The sequence below is a fragment of the Tenrec ecaudatus genome, chromosome X, assembly GCF_050624435.1.
Source record: "Tenrec ecaudatus isolate mTenEca1 chromosome X, mTenEca1.hap1, whole genome shotgun sequence".
Lineage (NCBI taxonomy): Eukaryota > Metazoa > Chordata > Mammalia > Afrosoricida > Tenrecidae > Tenrec > Tenrec ecaudatus.
This window is the reverse complement of record NC_134548.1, coordinates 151,957,713-151,978,458: the sequence shown is the minus strand read 5'-3', so window position 1 is coordinate 151,978,458 and position 20,746 is coordinate 151,957,713. Positions and strand designations below refer to the sequence as shown.

At 49.3% G+C, this 20,746-nt stretch overlaps 1 protein-coding gene and 1 non-coding gene across 9 annotated transcripts in view; both read right to left on the bottom strand.

The window, feature by feature from the left end:
- Positions 1-4,555: 4,555 nt before the first annotated feature.
- LOC142435388 (small nucleolar RNA SNORA42/SNORA80 family) lies at positions 4,556-4,689 on the bottom strand. The gene has a single exon (XR_012781451.1). It is a non-coding gene; the product is annotated as a small nucleolar RNA SNORA42/SNORA80 family (small nucleolar RNA).
- A 4,169-nt stretch (positions 4,690-8,858) lies between these two features.
- FHL1 (four and a half LIM domains 1) overlaps positions 8,859-20,746 on the bottom strand; it is a 65,725-nt gene continuing 53,837 nt past the window's right edge. For 4 of the 8 annotated variants that reach the window (XM_075539254.1, XM_075539249.1, XM_075539250.1 and 1 more), the window contains 5 exons: positions 13,875-14,056; positions 13,152-13,326; positions 12,272-12,441; positions 11,582-11,768; positions 8,859-10,390 (listed from right to left, as the gene is read on the bottom strand). In XM_075539254.1, coding sequence (XP_075395369.1) covers positions 10,236-10,390; positions 11,582-11,768; positions 12,272-12,441; positions 13,152-13,326; positions 13,875-14,030 — 843 coding nt within the window. In that variant the 5' untranslated portion in view covers positions 14,031-14,056 and the 3' untranslated portion in view covers positions 8,859-10,235. Of the gene's footprint in view, positions 10,391-10,792; positions 10,993-11,581; positions 11,769-12,271; positions 12,442-13,151; positions 13,327-13,874; positions 14,057-15,111; positions 15,240-20,746 lie in introns of those variants that run through there. The other 4 variants (XM_075539252.1, XM_075539253.1, XM_075539255.1 and 1 more) reach the window with 3 other exon arrangements.

Genomic DNA, 20,746 nt, shown 5'->3' with positions numbered 1-20,746 from the left:
GTGGCTTCAGTGTCCAAGAGAGATGCTCTCTACTCACAGAAATAATAGCTAGTCCCTTTGGTGCTTGAGGTGTGCCCACTGTCTTTGTGGTTCTAGCAGGCAGCACCAGCATCTTCTCAGTTCAGGGTCAGGGACTGTTATTATTCATTTTAGGGGGCACAGCCCTAGCGACCTTTATTCCACAGGGAATTCCCCCCCTCCTCAATATCCCTCTTGGAAGATGTAGTGTCCTTATTCAATTGCAGGCATAAAAGAATGAGGACTAAAAAAAAAAAAAAGAATGAGGACTACCTCACTGAAAATAAAAATCCACCAAATCTTAGGTAGGTGTGGCTGGGCCACCATTCTTAGAGTTTTAGGGTTCAGGACCACACTCCTCTCGGTACAAGTGCTCAATTTCAGGGCTGGGTGATGCACATTATACCCACAGGAACAGTTCATCTCTTGGGCTCTGGAAATGTGGCCGTGAAATCCAGGGGCCTAGGGCTCAAGTCCAACGTCTCCTTTGCTCCAGTGAAGCATTATTTGTTACAGGGAAAGAGCCCCAGCCACCTGGTTCCAGAGGGTCATCCACTGATCTCCACATCTTCTCCAGAAGTTGAGTCTTCTTCCCAATCCAGGAGCCAGAGCCACTGTATCCTCAGCAGAGGTATCCGTCCATTCCTCAGGCCCCTTCAGGAGGCAGAAGGGTGCATAAGGGGAAGAAGGGGACCTCACTTCTCCCAAAAATTTAAGAGCATTCTCCAACAATCTGAGAGGTCAACATCATTCTGAGTCTAAAGGAAGAGGCCTACCATCTCCAGGGTTCAAGGTAGAAGGCTATTCTCCCGGTCTACTAAAAATCTGTAGTCTTCGAGGCTCAAATGGCTCAAATGGCAAGGTCACCGCCATCACGGTTGCAGGAGGGAGGGCCCCCATCTCCTCTGCTCAAAATCAGAGACCCTTCCTGGTTTGATATGTAGTGTGGTGTGGATCTGGGTGGCCAGGCCAAGATTTATCGGTTGTGGGGCAATCTGAATCCTTGGCTTTAGGTCACAGAGGGACACATACTGCACTGAAACCCAGACAAAACTATAACAGAAGAGTGCGCTATGTAAGAGAGACACAGTCAGCTTTTATCATGGTTTTAGGATGGAGGACCACCACCTGCTCACCCCAAGAAACATGGCTGGGACAGGTAATGCTGGCACCACAGGGGGAAAAAATCTCCAAAGTTCCAGGAGGCCACTCTCATCCTGTGTCTACTGATGGGGCCAACATCTCTTGAGTTTCCAAGTAAGGGGTAAGTTATTCTCAGTTGGAGGGGGCAGGGGCATGGTCAGTTGAGTTCTAGGAGATGGTAGTACTGTCTCCTCACCTCGAAGGTTAGAGTCATTCCTCTCTTCCTGGGAACAGTGTGAAGCTTGCCCCAGTCAATAGGCACAGAAGTCTCTGCGGTCAGAGGGGTGGGGCCACTGGCCCCAGATTCTCTGTGGCAGGATCACAACCTCCTCGGTTTTGATGGCGTCACTGTCCTCGTATTGCATGGCCAGCTTGTACCCCTCTGCCCAAGAGGGCAGCAAGTTGCTTAGGTTGCAGTGGGACCACCTTCAGCATGGGTCTTGCAAGCCAGATGTGACCATCGTCTCAGTTCAAGGTATGGGGTTCTTCCTCATTTGCAGGGCTCCACATGGTGGGTTCTCCATCCCCTCAGTCTTCCCCTCTGAACATGTGGCTCCACTGTTCCATTTCAGAAGACCTCACTCAAAGGAAACAAGAGCCACCGAAGGAAGGGCAGCAGGGGCACCTTGATGATAAATTTGGGTGGCAGGACTACAATCTCACCAGGTCAACCATGGTGTCCTTCCTTCCTCTACAAGGCCAGGAAAAGCATCCTTCTTTCAAAGGCACACAAGTCTCTTAGGCTCTTGGGTCATGGTCGTTGTTCCCAGAATGCTAGGGGACAGAACCTCCATTGCTTCATTTTCTGATGGCAGAGCCTTTGTTCAGTAGGGTGGATCCACTGTCTGCGCAGTCTCTCCAACTGAACGTGTGGCTGCATTTCTCAGTTGCGGGGGACTGAAATTGATGACCAAGTTCACGCCCAGGCCTTCGTTAAGAGACATGGGTCCACCATGATCATACTGTTAGGAAGCAGGACTACCCTTCCCTCAGTCCAAAACAGGGGATTGTTTTTTTGGCAAGGGACACAAGGAGCACACTCTACCCAAAGGAACAGGGTGCCTCGACGATTCTTGGCAAGTAAGCTCCGTCGACGCGGCTCCATATGCAGCAGCACACTCGCCTCAGTTCAGGCCAGGGCCAGTGCGGTTGCTTGTTTTCTGGTGGTGGGAGCACAGCTACCGTTTGCCAAGTGGCTCCCACGGTCTCATCATTCCCAGGGGTGGGTATCCCTCCATTTCTGGGTGAGCTGGCACAGCTACCTCCGTTCCATGAGGTGGAGCGACTATCTGCTCCGTTGAAAGCATGAGAGCAGTCCTTTGTTTCAGTACAAAGAGGGAGGCCTACTCTGGAAATAGGCTCCCATGATTCCACTCCAAGGGAGGAGCCGTCTCTCACATGTAGGGGGCGGGAGCTCTGCCACCATGGGCTCTATTGGGCAGGGCGACCATATCGTTCAGGGACAGAGACATTCTTACTTCATCGGAAGAGAGCAACCACCAGGTTGGTCCCTCAGGTTCCTTGGTACAGTGACACAGACACTTTGATGCCAAGGGGAGAGGCGCTGTGTCTTCAGTTTAAGGCTCAGGGCTATTTTTCAGTTTCCGAGGAAAGGGATCCTTATGTAAAAGGAACTGAAGTCTCCTAGGGTCAAAGGCTGGGGCCACGAGCATCATGCTTCCATCCGGAAGGACCACCATCTCCTCAGTTCACGGAGTGAGGCTCTTCCTGAGGTTCATGGTTTGGGGCCACAGCCAGTTTGGTTCCATAGAAGGCCACCATCTTCTCTGTTGTAGGACAGGCCTGATTCTTGGTTTCAGGGAACCTTAAAACTCCACTTAAGGGGAACAGCCGTCTCCTAGTGAAGGCTAGGGCCACCCTTAAGGAGCACGTCTACAAGCTTCTCAAATTCAGTTCCTGAATTTCGGGTGCAAGGAATGTGTACTTTACTCAACAGACTAATAAGTCTTTTAGCTTCTTGGTGTTCGACTTTGTCACCGTCATTTCGGGGACAAGATCCACTATCTCCTCGGGTCTCATGAGAAGAGGCCTCCGCTAGTTTCTTTCCAGGGGCCAGAGCCCCAAGAGCGCTGTCCTCATCTGATGTAATGGGACTTTTACTATTCCAGGAGACAGAGTGGCCTAACCCACTCAATCCACCACCACCAAGGCTGTAAAGTTTTGCAGAATGAACACACACACACACACACACACACACACACACACACACACACACACACACCCTCACTGCCACTGAGTTGATCCAGACAGGGTAGAAATACCGCTGTGGGTTTCCAAGACTGTTTCGAACTGCTGACCTTGCAGATTGCAGTCCAATACATAAGCCCAATGCTACCAGGGCTCCCATTTTACGGGAACAGACAGCTTCATCTCTCTCCCACTAAGCAGTTTGTGGGCTCAAACTGTAAATTCTGCAGTGAACAGTCCAACACATCACCAGACATACAATCCACTCCAAGGATTCAAGGGTGGCTTCAGGTGTAGGGTCACAGCAACCAGTGTTACCAGGGTTGGAGCCGCTGTCTCCTCCGCTGAAGGTGCATGGCTAGTCCTCGTGGTCAGTGGACATCTAGTCCAATCTAAGGGAGAAGGGGAAAGCCGCATCCGAGGTTCAAGGCGCTGGCTGATTTCATCCTGGTTCTAGGTGGTAGAACCAACTCAGTTCAAGGCAGATCTAGTCCCTCTTTTTCAGTGGGTGGTTCCAGAGACTCCTGGCCACAGACTCATAGGTTTGAGGGTGGGGTTGCGGGGAGCCACTACCTCCCCAATGGTTGAAGGAGGCCAGGTGCTCGGTTTCAAGGAGCAGAGCTACAACAAGCTTGGTTCTAGAAGGAAGAGCTACTGTCTCGATGACTGGCTCACTACCCCGGAGTCAATACTGACTCATAGAGACCCTCCAGGATCGAGTAGAACTGCCCCTGTGAGCTTCTGAAACTGTAACTCTTTATGGCAGTAGAAAGCCCCGTTTGTCCCCAGGGAAGTGGCAGGTGGTTTCGAACTGCCAATCTTCTGGGTTGAAGCCCAGTGCGTGACCAGGGCTCCTTTCTTCGATTGACGGGTGGGAGATTCCTCTTTGTGGAGACTAAAGAATGCTTACTCCACTCAAAGGGATCAGTATCAGACGAAGTCGGCCTCTAACAACCGAAGGGTCAGCAGTGCAATTGTATGGCTGCACTATGTAAAGATCATAGTGAAGTCATAGAGAATAGGAAAGATAGGGGTGGGAATAAAGTACAGGAGTCAGACACATTTTACGGTAGCACGCTCACCTCAGTCCCTCCTGATGGTCCATATAGAGGTGAGAGAAGAGAGGCAATCTTTTCTGTTTTGTGATATTTATTTTTTATTTTATTTTATTTTTTTTTCTTTTCTTCACTGTGCAACCCGCTTCAGTGCCTGAAGCCCATGGGGTAAAGCCAGGCAATGGTTCGGGGTTGCAGTTTGCTTTGGCATGGGACACTATGAGAGGCCCATGGGATCGGACCTGCCATAAATCCAAACCCATGCCATGTTTTGTGATATTTATAGGTAGCCATAAGACATGCATATTCAGTGGTTATATACGTCACAGAGTGGGTGGAATCTACGGTAAGGTCCTTGAGCTCACAGGTGAGGAAACCTAAGACCTGCATCGGGGGAAGTTATGAGGGGGGCTGGGTGACACAGCAGAAGACATAGCAACAGGATGTCTGCTTCTATATATAGAGAAAATCAACCATGTGCTCACTTTAAGGCAGCATAGCTGTTAGGGGAGCATTTGTGGGAATGCTATTTAAAGTAGGATAATGTGCTTGGACTTTACCTTGAACTTACCAAAGTGGTGGCTTTCCTACCCCGTAGATCAGGGTAGAAATGTCCCAGTGAGTTGCGAGAATGAAAGTCTTTACTGGAGTAGAAAGCCTTGTCTTTCTCTCAAGGAGCAGCTGGTGGTTTTGAAGTGCTGACCTTGAGGTTAGTAGCCTCCTCAGCTCAGGTGTGGGGCTTTTTCTTGATTGTAAGAGGTGGAGCTAGAGCTGCTTCAGTAAGGTAAGGCTCACTCACTGCCATGGGGTTCATGCCAGCTCATAGCGACCCTATAAAATGCGGTGGAATGGTCCCTGTGGGTTTCAGAGACTGTAACCTTTTACTGGAGTAGAAAGCTCCGTCTTTCTCCAGGGCCACCATTTCGCAGGCCAGGGGTTGGGACTTTCAGATTCTAGAGGCAGAGCCATTGCCCCCTAGGTTCCCTCGGGCTGGAAATACTGAAGACAGGAGGCTATTCCTGTTTCCATGGGCACGTGGGCACCGACTCCACTCGAAGGGAGCAGCAGACTCCGAGGATGCTGTCCACGGGCGTCGCCATTAATGGTCTACGGGGCAGGACCATCATAGCCTCGGTTTCAGGAGGCAGCGCCACAGCCAGCTGGCTTCCAGGGACATGACTGTGTCCTTCCAACAGGGGGCTCATTCCTCAGTTTCTGGGGACATGGGAGGCCTAATCCACTCCAAGGGAACTACATTTTCTTAGATGAGAGGTCCGCGACGCCACTGCCACCACTGTTTCAGGGAGCAGGACATCACTTCACTCAGTTGCAGGGGTAGAGTGATTTCCGCACGCAAAAAGAACATTATCAGTCCTCGGGACTGCAGGGATGGGGCCACCACCAGCTCAGCTCAAGAGCCTGAATTACTCCTCAGTTTTATGGGCTCCAGACTCCAAGCAGTAGGCTCCAGAGGGCATGGACAAGATCTCCTCAGGTCAAGGGGAGCGGCTGGAAGGGGAGGGAGGGGGCACACATCCACTCGAAGGGAATGGCAGTCTCTTAGGCTCAGTGGGCAGGGAGCTCTCCCCCTTGCTTCTCTGGGGTGGAGCTGCTGTCTCCATTCAGGGACAGTTCACCACCTCAGTTCAGACCTCAAAGGCAGAGGCACTATCCACCTGAAAATTCAAAACCTCAAACGCACTGCCATGGAGTCAATACCGGCTCCTAGCGACCCTAAAAGACGGGGCAGAATTGCCTCTGTGAGTTTCTGAGATTGTCATGGTTTTAAAAAAGCCACGTCTTGCTCCGGCCTCCCTTTAAGGGCCTTTGCTGTTCTTCGCAGTTCCAAGGCACATAGCCACTGTTCTTCAAAAGTGGGATGGGAGCACTCAGCCTCAGAGCATAGAAACACCTACTTCACACAAAGACAACCACAGTCTTCTAGGTTCAAGGGGCAGGGCCACAACTATCAGGGGTTTGGGAGCATGGGCCACCATCTTCTAGTTCAGAGGGCAGTGCTGTTCCAGGGTGTCAGGAGGTTGTGCCACTGCCACCTTGTTTCCAGAGGACAGAGCTACTGTTCTTTCCATTCAAGTGTCAAGGACGCTGGCATCCTGGTCACCCCAATGGGAAAAGCAGTCTTCTAGGTTCAAGGCATGGGACAAGGCCATCAGGGTTTCAGGAGGTGGGACCACCAACTCCATTGTTATTCCCTCTATTTCAGGAGGTAAGGTCACAGATGCCTAGTTGAAAAAACTCCCTGCCATCGAGTGGAGGCCAATTCATAGTGACCTTATCAGACTGGGTGGAACCGCCCCTGTGAGTTTGTGAGACTGTTTACTGGAGTTAAAAAACAAAACAAAACAAAAAATGTTTTTCTCCCGCTAGTGGTTTTGAACTACTGACCTGGTAGATCACAGCCCAACGCTTTACCACCCACCAGGGCTCCTCAATGAGAGCAGTAGGCCGCAAAATTCAATAGGAGACATCACCTCCACCAGGGTTTGAGTGGGTGGGACTGCCCATCTCTTTCATTCAGGGCTGGGCATTTCCTTTTGGTGAGGCCATAGTCACATCCGGAGGATGTAACCACTTATCTCCTCAATTCTAGGGGTGACATTAAGCCTCAATTTCAGTGTATAGACAACAAAAAACCCAAAACAAACTCAGTGCCATAAAAGACTGTCATTCTTTTCAGGAGCTGAAGGCCTCATCTGTGTCCCACAGGGACAAACATGTAACCACTACCTCCCCTCCCCCAGGACTCCTCTCAGGATAGTCCACTCAACAGGAGCTGCTGTCTGTCTCCTAGGTTCCAGAGACGAGGCTATACCTAGGCTTCTTGGAGTATGGATATAGCCAGCTAGGTTCCACTGGGCAGACCACCATCTCCTCAGCTGAACCTCAAACTTCAAACTCACTGCTATCGAGTGGATTACGATTCATAGATCAGACAAAGTAGAACTGCCTCTGTGGATTTCTAAGTGCAAATCTTGACGGAAGTAGACAGTCTCATTTTCTCTTGGACAGGCAGTGGTTTCGTACCAGTGATCTTGCAGTTAGCAACCTAATACGGCTAGTCCTTAGGTTCAGTGGATGGGGTACACCTAGCCTCAAGGAGCGAGGCCAGCACCGACATGATTCTCCGGCCAGGATCGCCATCTCCTGGGTTCAAGATCACTCAAGGTTTCAAGGGATGCGGCCAGTCAGCTAATTCCAGGAAGTAAAGCCACCCTCTCCTCCTGTAAAAGGATAAGGTGGTACCTTAAGGGGGCGGGGCCACCATCAGCTGGGTTTATCTGATATTGCCTCCTTCAAGGGGTGAGACGACCCCTCATTTTCAGGAGGCGGGGCCACAGCCAACCGGGTTCCTCAGGGGGCCACCTTATGCCCAGCTGGAGGCAAGGGATAAGCTCGCCTTTTCAGGAGGCAGGATGACGCCTATTTTCAGACTGTCAGCCTCCAGACCCAAGGGAAATTTCTGCTTTTACATGCCACCCAGTTTGTGGTCTTTTAAGACATCTCAAAGATGGCAAATGTTAAGGATGGCCCATTGTTTTGATCCTGCGGTATCTTATGGCTCACAATGAGTGTGTAATTGCGGCACTGCACTGGGTCTTTTTTTGCAACCTTGAAATGCTGTGTGGGGAGATGGCCCAAAGCGTGAGCCGCAGCAGGGGTGAATCACCGATGTGCCCTACAAGCACATGGCGAGCAGGGATGAGGGTCCACTTCCCTCTCCCCACATCCACCCCACCCCCACCTAAAGTATGTGGGCCCAAATAGGCAACCCCAAAGGCCAAACACAATGCACTTGAGTCAATGCTGACTCCTAGAACTGGCCCTGTCAGTTTCCTAGACTGTACCTCTTTATGAGAATACCAAGCCCTTTCTCCCATGGTGTGGCTGGTGATTTCAAACTGGTGACCTTTTGGATCACAGCTCAACTCACAACCACACCACTACCACAGCCAGAGATGGGCTCTTATGAGCAAACAGGGCAAGGCACGGTAGTTGAGGACATAGCGGTGGGTGGCAGAGCTGGGAGGCACGGGTAAAAGGGGTTCCTGGGCAACAAAGAAGCCATGAACAAAAGAGGGACTGTCATTTTCAAATGACATGCCTCATCTAGGATTCCCGCCCCGCCCCACCCCACCCTCGGTTGGGCTAGACACAAGTCAAGCCATTATTTTGAAGGGATGTGAAACTTTAGGAAATAGGATCAGTTATTGGGGATTTGGGGTTGGGTTTGACTGGCTTGCAGTAGCATTGTTTGTTTTCATTGGCTTCTAGTTCCCCTTTGGGGCCACGCAATTTCACTGAATTGAGTTTGCCCTGGAAGTACTGAAGGATGCCATTCATGTTTCTCAATCAGTAGCTTCGCCTTAAGAGCACTTCCCCAGGGCGGTATGAAATAAAAGACAGGAGGCAAAGTTATTGATATGCTGCTTTTAATTCGGCCAAGATACACTGAAACATTAGAGAATAGCTAATGACAAAATGTAGAAATGAGGCAGCAGCTTCTAGAACCACTCCTACAAGAAGGTTAATATGTATTGTCATTACATGTTGACATCTGGTAGTGTCTCATACTATGCAATCATGTAGAATACAGTAAGGAGGTGATCCTGCATTTCTTGTAAGCAGCAGGTGGAAATCCGGTTCTGCCCATGAGAATGATAGCCTCCCACAACCCCAGATATCCAGTTGAGCTCTTGAGGAAAAGTCCTAGGAGGCACAAGGGCCTTGGTAGCCATCCCTAACATGGGGACAAAGAGCAGACAACCACGATGTTACAAGTTTCAACACGCCGTCCCTTTGAACTGCCCTGTCTGCGTTGAAGAGGGTACTTTGGCGCCTGCTCAGTGATCCCTCTAGAGTGTTACTGCTGGGAGATGAATTTCAAAACTGCAGGATGGTCGGAAGGGGGCTAAAGTATCTTCATGCAAGTTTCAAAACTCAAAACTAGGTCATTATTTCTGAAAACAACAAAGAGCATTAATTAAACACTAAAGAAACTAAGACGGACAGTGGGGTTAGTTTGGTTAAGCTTCCCCAAGTTGCTGCTGTGCCCCTCTTCCTTTCTCACAGGCTCGCTTGCTTGGCTCTGCCTACACTTTTCAAGTCACCCGCCTGGGCCAGGTTCGAAGAGAGGAACACTCAGAAAACAGACTGCACAGGGAGATCAATGGTTAGCACAGAGGCAGGTCAGTTTACACAGAATTACAGCTATGATGCTCAAATGTTCATTTTTCCTGGAAATCCGTGTTAGTTGTTTGAAAGCACAAAGAAGAGGAGGCAGGCCGCAGGTGGGGCGAGGGAGTTCGACCATGCATGGTGGGAAATTCTCTGCTCACGGAGCTGGCGTGAGCAGCCCGAGTTGAAGCAGCCGCTGCAACTCTCACATGTTGTGTGACTGCACGGTGGGGCCCAGCGGAGCCACGACAGCCACCTCAGCGGGGAAGGGTTAGCGCTTACGCTTCTTGCTTACATCACTAAGTGGCTAAAGGGTGAGTACTTTTCTGCTCTATGGTAAACATGCGGAAGAGTCCGTCTATCTAAGGTTGCCGGTTGTCATTGCAGCTAGAGAGAAGTGAAGTTCGCTGCAGAGTTGCTTTTTGCTCAATCCTAGTATGATCAGTGTGCCCTTTTGGTGAGTAACACTGTAAAATGGGAGGGAAAAATAAACAGCGCGACAACGTGGAGGAGGTGAAACACCACTCTTTCCCTACTGATGGCACAGGGGAAGGGGAGGGCACCGAGGATGCGGTTCAATTTCCATTTTACAGGACAGGGGGGCCCCTGTGGCATTTACAGCTTTTTGGCACAGTCGGGGCAATACACTTGCTCCTCATGGAACACAAAGCGCTTGTTGGCCAGATTCACGGAGCATTTTTTGCAGTGGAAGCAGTAGTCGTGCCAGGATTGTCCTTCATAGGCCACCACACTGGAGCCTTTACCAAACCCTGTTTGAAAACAAAAAAAAGAGAAGAGAAAAGACCGCCCAGTGAACACAGGTGAGGCAGCTGCGATTCCAGAGAGATACAATGATGACTTGCCCCTTCCCAGAGCCCACAAACACACCGAGCCAGTGCCACCAGGCTCCCGGCCACCCCTCCTTCCACCCTCGCCGAGCACGCTACCCCACGCCACTGCTCCCCTCCTCTGGCGCTCAATGTCCATCCAGTACTGTCCCTCACTGTCCAGGTGCCGGAGCTAGCCAAGGGCTCCCCTGAGTTAAGCCCCCACATTCCCACATCACTGCTAACGTGCTGTGCCGCGCACCAACCTCCCAGCATAACCAGGGCCATGGCATCAAAGTGGCCACCAGGAGGCAAACTTGGGCTGTTTGTGGGGTGTGCACTTACCGGGCCTCGAGGAGCTGCTAAGCTTCGATTTTTTCTATAAAGAACCACCACCCACGAGGGACAAGTTCTCTCTCCACCCGGATGCCTGCCCCGGATGTTGGCGCTGGGAAACAGGGTGAGAGGCAAGCGTTTCCCGTGGCACACTGGGGGCTTCCTAGCTTTAGAGACTGGGTGGCTCACTCTTGACACAGTCCTTTTCCCTGAGGATGGCAAAAGTCTTCTCAAATGTACATTTCAAGGCTCCCCAGGGGAGATGGGAACAGTGGAAGCAGGGGAGGGGCCCAGGGCACTTGGACCGCGGCCGCAGGATGAGGAATGACGTGAGTAGCTGCACTCTGGATTGCACACTGCTGCTAACAGGCAACTCTGAACCCTACCCTTCATCTACAGGGCATTAGCATCCCAGGCGCACTCACTTGCTCAAGCCTCCCCAGCCCCACCGCTTTCTCCCCCGCCACCTCCTCCACCCCCACCGTCCCCCCACCCCCACTCCCCGCCTCCTCCCCCACCCGCAGCCCCTAGCAGCGCCTGCCTGTGGCCCAGCAGGTCCCAGGCATGTGAACTCCGGCAGCATTGGTCAGCAGTGGTCAGGAAGTGTTCTGTATTGCAAAGGCTAGCCTGGCCTGGGAGAGAATCCAAACTATTGGGAGGCCTTTCGGACCACAGTGGCAAGGGACGAAGGGCATTCTTTGGGGCCTTTGTGGATGATACCGACGACAGGAAAATGAGAGATGGTTACCATGCGCAAAAACCTAGCCTGGCAGACTTAGCAAGGACTCTTTAGCCTACCAGTGATGGGGTTCTTGCATCCAGCACACTTCTTGGCCACAAAGTTCTTGTAGCAATCCACGCAGTAATACTGGTCCTCCACAGCGGTGAAACGCTGCCCAGCCAGCTTCTTAGAGCAGGTAACACACACAAAGCAATCGGCATGCCAGGGCTGATCCTGGTAAGTGATTCCTCCAGATGTGATGGCCTAGACCAGGGAGTGTAGCACCGGATTCAGATTCAACCACCCTTTTGCTGAATGCCTACTACGTGCCAGGCACTGTGCTGGGTGCTTGGGTAGACAGTATCTCATTGAATCGCCACGGCAACCATGGGAGGCAGGCGCAGTTATTATCCCCAATTTACAGATGAAGATCCTGAGGCTCAGAGGAGGCCAGAGCCCCTCTCCGAGGTTACGGAGCAACCCTGAGTGGTGGAGGCAGGCCTCTCAAGCCAGGGCAGCATAACCCCGAGGGCAGTGCGAGCGCCCCCCGCCACAGCCGCTACACGGGCCCCCCAAAGCGGGTGCCCACACAACAGCTGGGCGCGGCCACAGCACTGCATTCTCTACCAGTTTCCTCATCTGACAAGTGGGAATAATAATCCCTACATCACAGGGCTGTCGTGAGGATGGAATGGGATAGTGTGTGTGCAATGCTCTGCAAACCGTCCAACACTGGAGCAGAGGGCAGCACTGCCGGGGCAACGTACCTTATTGCATTTCACGCAATGCTTGGCGAATTTGGCCTCATGGCAAGTCACGCAGTAGAAGTCCTCCCCTTTAGGGAAGAAGCTTCCAGTCCCGATGACTTGGTTGCAGTGGCTACAGGTGAAGCAGTCTTTGTGCCAGACGGTCCCCTTGTACTCCACGTTTTGATCTCCTGCAGGGGAAGCAATTGGATAGCCCCACTGACAGAGCTCTGCAGGGGGCTGCATGGCTCAGCTCCCCAGCCAGGACCCAGGCCGGCTCCCCCCACCCCCAGGTGAGGGAATGCAGGTAGTTCCCTGCACTTCTGGGCCTCGAAGCTTCCACTTCACCTGCCCAGGGGGCCCTGTCTCTAATGTCGGCCTCCTGGCTGGCACCACCCCAGAGACCCCTGCTTCATGTTATCAGGATTTGATGCTTGAATTCCCCACTCCCCTCCCCCCCTCCCCCTCCCCCCAACCTGTGTTGGCCTTTCTGTTCCAATAGGGGAAACAACGCTAGAACCTTTAGCAGAAGGCACCCTGCGGAAGAAGCATTCCCGTCACTTACTATACCCAAAGGAGAAAGTGCTACCTACTTTTCACTTCATGCTCTTGTCACAGACACTTCTCTCCAGTGTTCTTTAGTTTCCGCGTGTGTGCGTGTGTGCGAGCATATATGTGTACGTATATATACATGTATATATATATGTGTACATATATATGCTAAGGTCTAAAAGCAGCTAACGGCAACATTAGCCCCACCACCGCACGCACACCCACACCATCTCTGCCCTTGGAGCCTCCTCCCTGTAGACCAGCAGGGGTTGGGGCGGGGTTAGGAGAGGAGTGGCCTCCAGGGGCCTGTGACCTAGCGGGGGTGGGGGATGGGGCATGTGTGCAGTACCTGCCACAATCTGCTTGTAGCACCCTTTGCACTTGGGAGAGTCCTCCCGAGTGGTGCACTTGTTGCACAGAATCTTGTTGTCCTTGGCCACAAAGGTCTCGTTGGCCAAAGGGTGAAGGCACTTAGCGCAGCGGAAACAAGTTTCATGCCAGTAGCGGTTCTTGTAATGCAGTTCCTAAGAACCAAGCAAAATCGCACAAGCCACCATGAGTCCCTCCCTCAGGTCACTGTGGGCCAGCGGCAGCACCCTTTCCTGCCAGGTAGAGGGCCCCAGTGCTGGCTCTTGAGGCTGCAGAATCCCTGACACTTGCCCATGGCCCCAAGGGGACTGTTCTTGGGAGGGAGTCCAGGGGTACTTGAGTGAGGACGGAGAACTTGGAATTCCATCCCAACTGCTGACAGGCCTCGAGGCTGTGCCTAGGTGCAGGACAGGGCCCCTGTGAGGCCAGCCAGTCGGTGACACATCTGGGACCTGTTCCTGGGCCAAGGTTTGTTACCACATTGCTGAGCCTACACACACATCACCCACCTGCCCACCCACCCACACACACACACACGTACCCCACACCCCCATCTGCCTGTCACTACATGTCCTACCTTCCACTCAGGGGGCTTACAGTGATGCGGAGAAGCAATAGAAACAGGATGCTGTGAGGAGGGTACCGGAACGCTACACTTAAATGCCTCGTGCCTATCTTCTTGCGACATGGGAGAGGCCGTTACCTTGGCATCCGCGCTTATGGGCTTGCGGCATTCCACACAGGTGTTGGCGCAGAACTTGTCAAAGCACTTCAGGCAGCAGTGGTGCCCATCCTTCTGTATATACTTCTTGCCCTGCAGGGAGTCCCGGCAGTAGTGACAATCCATCTTCTCAGCCATGGTGCCGACTTTGTAGCTGGAGGGACCTGGGAAGGCAAGTCAGCAGAACCAATGACCAAAGGCAACCAACACCCAGGGGAGGGCGGCTCTGTGTGTGTCCAAGGAAAGCAGTCTGCAGCCAGCATGCCGGAGCTTCCCTTCTGAGCCTGGCTGGCCCCCAGGTACCAAGTTGACAGACATTATCGCTCCCACTCCTGAGGAGATGATACTCTGTCCCCTCGCCCCGAGTCTGGTTTCCCACCACCGGTCAGAAGATCATGAGCCTTGGGGTGAGAGAAGCCCCTGCTTGCCAACTCACCAAAGGCATGAAGAATGGGGGTGAAGGGGACGGGACCAGAGGACTGAATGGGGCTTCTGGAAAGTGTGTTTTGAGCAGAGCTGCCAGCTGCCTCCCTCTATTTGGGGAGCTAGCTTTCCTGCCCACTTTCCCTCCTGCTGCCTCTGAAGCCCCACTGTCCTCAGAGCTGCAAAACCTAGTTCTTTTGACAAACCGTTAACTGTCAACATAGTTTCCATCTACTGGAAAGCCGGCAGCAAAAGACACGGCAATCCTCTATTCCCAGTTAGCTGACTGACAGAAACGACAGACTGGCCAAATGTCAAGATAAAGTGTTCTTGCAGAGGCTTTGGTTGCTAAGGATTCCCGGAGCCCCTTTGCCCTCTGCGTGGCCCCCCCTCCCCTCCCCCTGCCGAGCCCCAACCACCACCTGCCCTCCTATGGAAACCCGACCACACTCTGCCGAATCAGGTTCCCACTGGAATCCGGCCACCCTAAAGGCACCCAATGAGAGTGTCTATTAAATAGCCTCCAATGACTTTAACCCTACACTAATTCATTTCTCTATTACTGCCCGTCCCCACCAAAACCGGAGGGCAAAAACCCCCCAAAAGCTATCTGGGTAAATTGATAGCAATTATTTAATTTGCACAAGAAACAGGAGAAATGAGGCAATTCTCTCCAACTACCCACAAGCGTGGCTACTGAGCTAACTAACACACATCCAGAGGATTAATTTACAGATGAGAAGGAGGAGGAGGAGGAGGAGGGCAGAAAAGCAGCAAGCTGCTGCCCGCTACTCACCGCAGCTCTTGCACGCCTGCAACAGCCCCAAGCTCCCACTCTGGATCCCTTCCCCAGTTTGTTTTATACGAACACATGGCCACGTTGTTTGGTTCCTGTTGCTACAGGCAACCAAATAGAGAGTGAGCTAAGGAAACCACACCCTGTGTCTCAGAACCCGCCTTGAACTCTCACTCCCAACCAAGCAGACTCTGAAGTCAGACTCTAAACAAAGCCACTCAGGCTGCCGACAGAGTCCCACGTCTAGACCAGCCTCCTCGGGACACACAGACGGTCTCCCCCGGCCCCCCCCCCCCGCCTTCTCCAGAGAGAGAACATACAAAAAAAAAACCAAACTAGCGGCACGCTTGTTCCAGGACAATTGCTTGCACAGTCAAGAGCTTTACTAAGAAGGAAACTGAGACACAGGTTAGACACCCAAGGTAGGGACCCAAGGACACGACACTCGGGTGACTGTCCTTGAACGGTATAGCACTGACTAAGTCAGCTTTTCCTCAGCCTTTAGCCTCTGTGTGCCTGTGTGATATACCAGCACAGAGAGAACACGTTCAACATTGCACTCCTGCATCCATTCCTGGGGTTCTGCCCCGTCACGTTGCTTAGTGAAACGATAGACGAAACAAAGATTTATTTTCTTGTCAACAGCTGAGTGGAAAAACTAAATACATCTCCCCTAACAGTAAATGCCAAGGAAATGAATTTATCAGTGGTTCCTAAATGCCACTTGGCAGGAAGACAGACTTTGGAAGACTAGTAAACAGAGCTGGCTTCGCACTTCAGAGACTATCTTCTGGGACCCTATTTGACAAATCCCTTACCAAGGTCTCTGTTGAGGCTAACACGCTGAGCCGACTCCTTTAACATCACTCGCTTGTGATGTCTTTCAGAGAAGACATGGACTCCAAGTGCTTTGACATGGAGGCCCACAGAATGAGCTCCACCTCTTGGGGAATTTTCCACCCTAGTTTTCTGGTCATTTTCAGATATTAGAGCTATTAGTAGAACTTAAAATTTCAAACACTAGCAAACATTGGCAAGTTCTGAAAAGAGAAACCATCCTATAGTTTCTAGCACCAAGAGAGCGTACCCAATGTGCCTTCCCCATTTTAAAACGACACAGCTTCAAAATTACATTACCAATGCCAAGGTCTTTGCTGGTTACCCTTCATAGCTCTAGAACACAAGTCACTCATCACTTGTAGGCATCCAGATGATGTAACCATCCATGGCCTAACGAATATGGATGTACCAAAGTGTATGGGAAAGTCAATGCCCTAGAGTAAAGGGTCTACACCAAGGAAAGGCATGATTAAAACAATCAACCCCAAATCAACAGAACCACTAAGAGAAGTGTTATACCTCTTGGTATTTTAGAGTTTTATCTTTTGGCAACAGTTTTATTTTTCTGGTAGTGTAAAAAAATCCAGGGGTATCTTGTGTGTCCACCACCCCCACCCCCACCCCTCACCGTATACCTAAACGCAAAGACTCTGCATCCAGATGGAAAAACAAATTTCACAAGGTCGTCTTCTTTTGGAATTTGATTTTGACAGTTGACCTAAGCCTGGTGTGTGTGTGTAAACATTTATTTGTCAAGATAAAATAGGCACTTCTAGGAATGTTGGCTTTATTGCCTAATAAGTAAACATGCTGGAAATACTTAAAGTATGTTAACAATGTCTATGTCAAAGTTATGAACTTTAGTATTCTTTTTTTGTTGCAATAAATCTAATGAAGTGGAACTTTGGGCAACCTGAAATAGCTTGCTGCATGTTTTTCTGTCACTGATTTCCCTAATGGTAAAATGATTTAGTATAAAACGATCTCAAGCCTTTACATGGCATGTTTATGATGTTAGAATAATACATTCCTACTGAAGAGACAGTTCCCATGTCAAAAAGGTTACTGAGTCTAAGAAAGTGGCTTAAAATATTAAGAATGTGACAGGCAAAAGTTAAGAGGTCCCGAAAAGGGGGGGGGAAGGATTCCAAGTAGTTTTATATTAAAATAACACATAGATACCCACAGAAAGAGTCCCGCTTCTTGGGAATTTTTGATCCTAGCCTTCTGGTAAAAATATAGATATAAGTATAATATAAAAATTAAAACACTAGCAAACAGTGAATGCTATGTAAAGGTGTTTGGAAAATCTGAAAATAAGATAAACTATACTATGGTTCCCAGCATTTAAGAGATCTTTAGTAAGCCCTTCTCACTTTAAAACCACTTTCTTTCAGGAGCCCTGATGGCACAGTGAGCTATTAACTGCAAAGAAAGCGGTTCAAACCCACCAGGAGCTCTGTGGGAAAAAGATGAGGCTGGCCACGCCCATGAAGATTTACAGTCTTACAACCCCCAAGAGGCAGTTCTACTCTATCCTGTGGGGTCACCATTAGTCTGCATCAACTTGATGGCAGTGAGTTGTCTTCTTAAGTTAGAAAATATCTGGATTTGTAGGTCGTGTTTGCTGGAGTATAGACCTCAGGACTTGATTCTAGGGGGCGAGCAAAGTTCTGCACTTTCTTTCACTTGGTTAGAAATAATTAAATGCAGAGAGAAAGCTGATGATGGCCTTTGATGTCTTCTCTTGCATTCCCAGTAAACATACTGCATTACATACACTTCAGCATTTCATCTTTTAGGTAGTCATTTTTTATCCCCCCAACGGCACTATCTAAGTTCTTGATATATGAAGCCTTGGAACCTTCTAAGGCTTCCAGATAGGTTTGCTTTTATCTGGAAAAAGGCATGCCATCAATCAGCCCACCAAACATTTGATTGGTATCTGATCATTGTAGTACTAATGCTACTTTTCTTCCTGGCTATTTTTCGGGGTGGGGAGTGTGTGGAGAGGTCAAGGGTATGATATCTGCCCTAAGGCAGCTCTTTGGCTATTGTAATGCCTTCATCTGTACACAATAGTGTTTTTTTTTCTTTATCACAGGAAATTCTGCAAATACACTTTAGGCGCCCAGGGCACCTTAGTACTGGGTCTACTGGAGTCCCACGACACATGCCTGCCAATTGACAAACAGGGAAAAGTTGCCACCATTAAGCGTCTTTAAAAAAAAAAACTTTTTTATTAGAAGTATTTTATAACATAAATTCAAGTTCCATCTTTACTTAATTAGCCAACTTCCACTTGCGGAACATTCCTGAACTACATCCAGCATCCTAAGAGTTACCTAAATAAATCTCCGTAGCTCAATAAAAAGTTTTGGCTTCCAGGTTAATGGTGTACATATACGAGTTATGTAATAGTGTCACATTGGTTATTTTATTTGCATTTGCGTCTTGCTTATTTTTATATATAGTTTTCTCATGTGTTTCTTACTGATGTTCATTTTCTACCTGGTATCCCAGGGGTTCAAAAGAAGAGTATCTGATGAAAAATAGATTTTCTGACAAGTAGCATTTTTCGAACTATGTGCTTTTCCCTGAGTGGTATAACGTACAGTGCAAACCAAAGACAGCAATCCAAATGGGGACAAACAACCAATAAAGGTTATTGCTCGTCTGCTAATTTCAAAGTTCAACTTGCCCATACATTAGACATTCCATATGTGAGTATTGGCTTCTAAAGAAAGGATATAGGGCTCTCCTGAGAATTTTCAACAAATGGAACGAAGCCTTAGCAAATGAATAGGACACTCATGTAAAAGAGATAATAATGCACCTGGAGGTGTCGTCAGACGTTTGGGAATCAATACCTAAACAGCTGCGAAGAGTCAGAGCTCTTGAGTCACAGCTGAGAAATAGTCACTCCTAACACCGGAAAGTGGTTTTCCTCCTGAAAAACACTGTGTCTACAGAAAGAGGCCATGCTCTAAGCAAACCAACTTGTAGTTGGCTCTTAGAAAAACAAAACAACAACAAATCCAGTTCCTCTTTTTGGGGTGACTGAAAGACAAATCTTAGGTTCTATCCAGCATCAGAAAGGTTGGGTATAGATTATTAAACTGAAAATTAAGTGCCAATGCAATTCTAATGGGCCACATTCTCAGCTAGTTCTATTGTATCCTTTTTTAGAAAGCTTTTCTTCGTGGTGCACAGATGGGGCGCAACACATCATTCTGTGCTTCCTATAAAAGAAAGCGCTTCCTACCCAGCCGGAATTAAACATGTGCTTCCAGTGTCCCTGGTTGGGGTGAATTAGTAGGGGGTCACTAAAAGGACAAAATGTCCAGTTTCACCTCCGACCAAATCTTCTGACCATGAGACGCACATCCAGTTGGACCCCTCCTCTCTCACTCCACTTTCCCATTTTCGAATCTTGCCCTGAGAGCAGATTGACAGGCAGGTGCAGCCCCCGGGGCACAGACTGGGAAGGGGAATCAACAGCTGGATGAATGTGGCAAACGATCTTCCCTTCCTCCCTCAGCCCCACCTCATTCCTCACCTTGAAAGGCCAAAAGGTGAAGGAATGGGATCTAAATAAATCTGCAAAGTGAACGCGTTTAATAACAACAACCAAAAAAGGAATTTTCTCTATTGAAAAGGACACTGAAGCGGATTTTGATGCACTTATCTGAGTCTGTATTCTGTCTATCCAAAATCCATTTCAGGTCAAGACTGATTTTTTTTCCTGTGAAGCTTTGATGGACCTATGACCCTAATGCAATACAAAATGATATTTCCCGACTTTGAAAACTCATCTAAAAGGTATCACTAATTTCCACCACGGTGAAAATCACCTCCAGACTTAGATAAACAAAAATGACTTAAGGATTTGGTGAAATTTAAAATGCAAGTTTGAATATGCTAGAAGTATTTCACCTTTCAAATATATTTCCTTATTCTGTCACTCAGTTGGTAAATAAAATGGGGTGTTACTCTTATCGGGTAACAATCGAGGTGCAGTAGAACAACTGGTACCGAATCGTTTACCTACACCCAGAGTGTTTGTGTTGGCTGATGAGCACCACTTCAAGCTTGTGGCATGGCCTTTGTAAAGTGGTTCCTAGCGCGGTGGGCACTGACAGCTTTTGCACACTCGGGATCACAGATTTTCATGTAGGGAATTCTATTGCAGCACATTTGCTTCCAAACACTGAGAGAGAAACATCCAAACCGGTTTCCATTGTTTGAAAATGGATGGGCAATTATGAAGTTCCAGACATCAAGTCTCCCAAAAGCCTGTCACCAATGCTTACTCTGTCCCTTTCACGGAAAGCTGGTAGTTAGGGACCAAGTTCTTGGTCTCAGCTCAAGTGTCTGTCACTCAGGCAGAGCAGCAGTGCCATTTGTGGCTTCAGGGGAGAGATGGGCAGCAGCAGGCTGCCTTCAGAGAGCTGGGTTTTCTGGTCAGCCCCCTCACCCATAGGTTTCTAGTCTATGGCCAAAGGGTTTTCTTATTGCCAGGTTATAAAACAAGAGTCTCATGGTAACAATGAACACCCAAACATCTTGAATATCTGAATCTTGGTCTCTTTTTCTGATAAGAATAATTGATAGTAGACTTGGTATATGAAAAGGATGGTAACTGTTTCTTCGGGAAGAATAAAAATCTTGTTCAGTAACGGGGAAGACAGGGTAAGTACATCTTTAGGTGCTTTCTTATAAACATTTCATTCAATTCACCTCTTTTTAATCCCTTAGATTTAAAACAATGTCAAGAAAAAGGATTATATAGAGA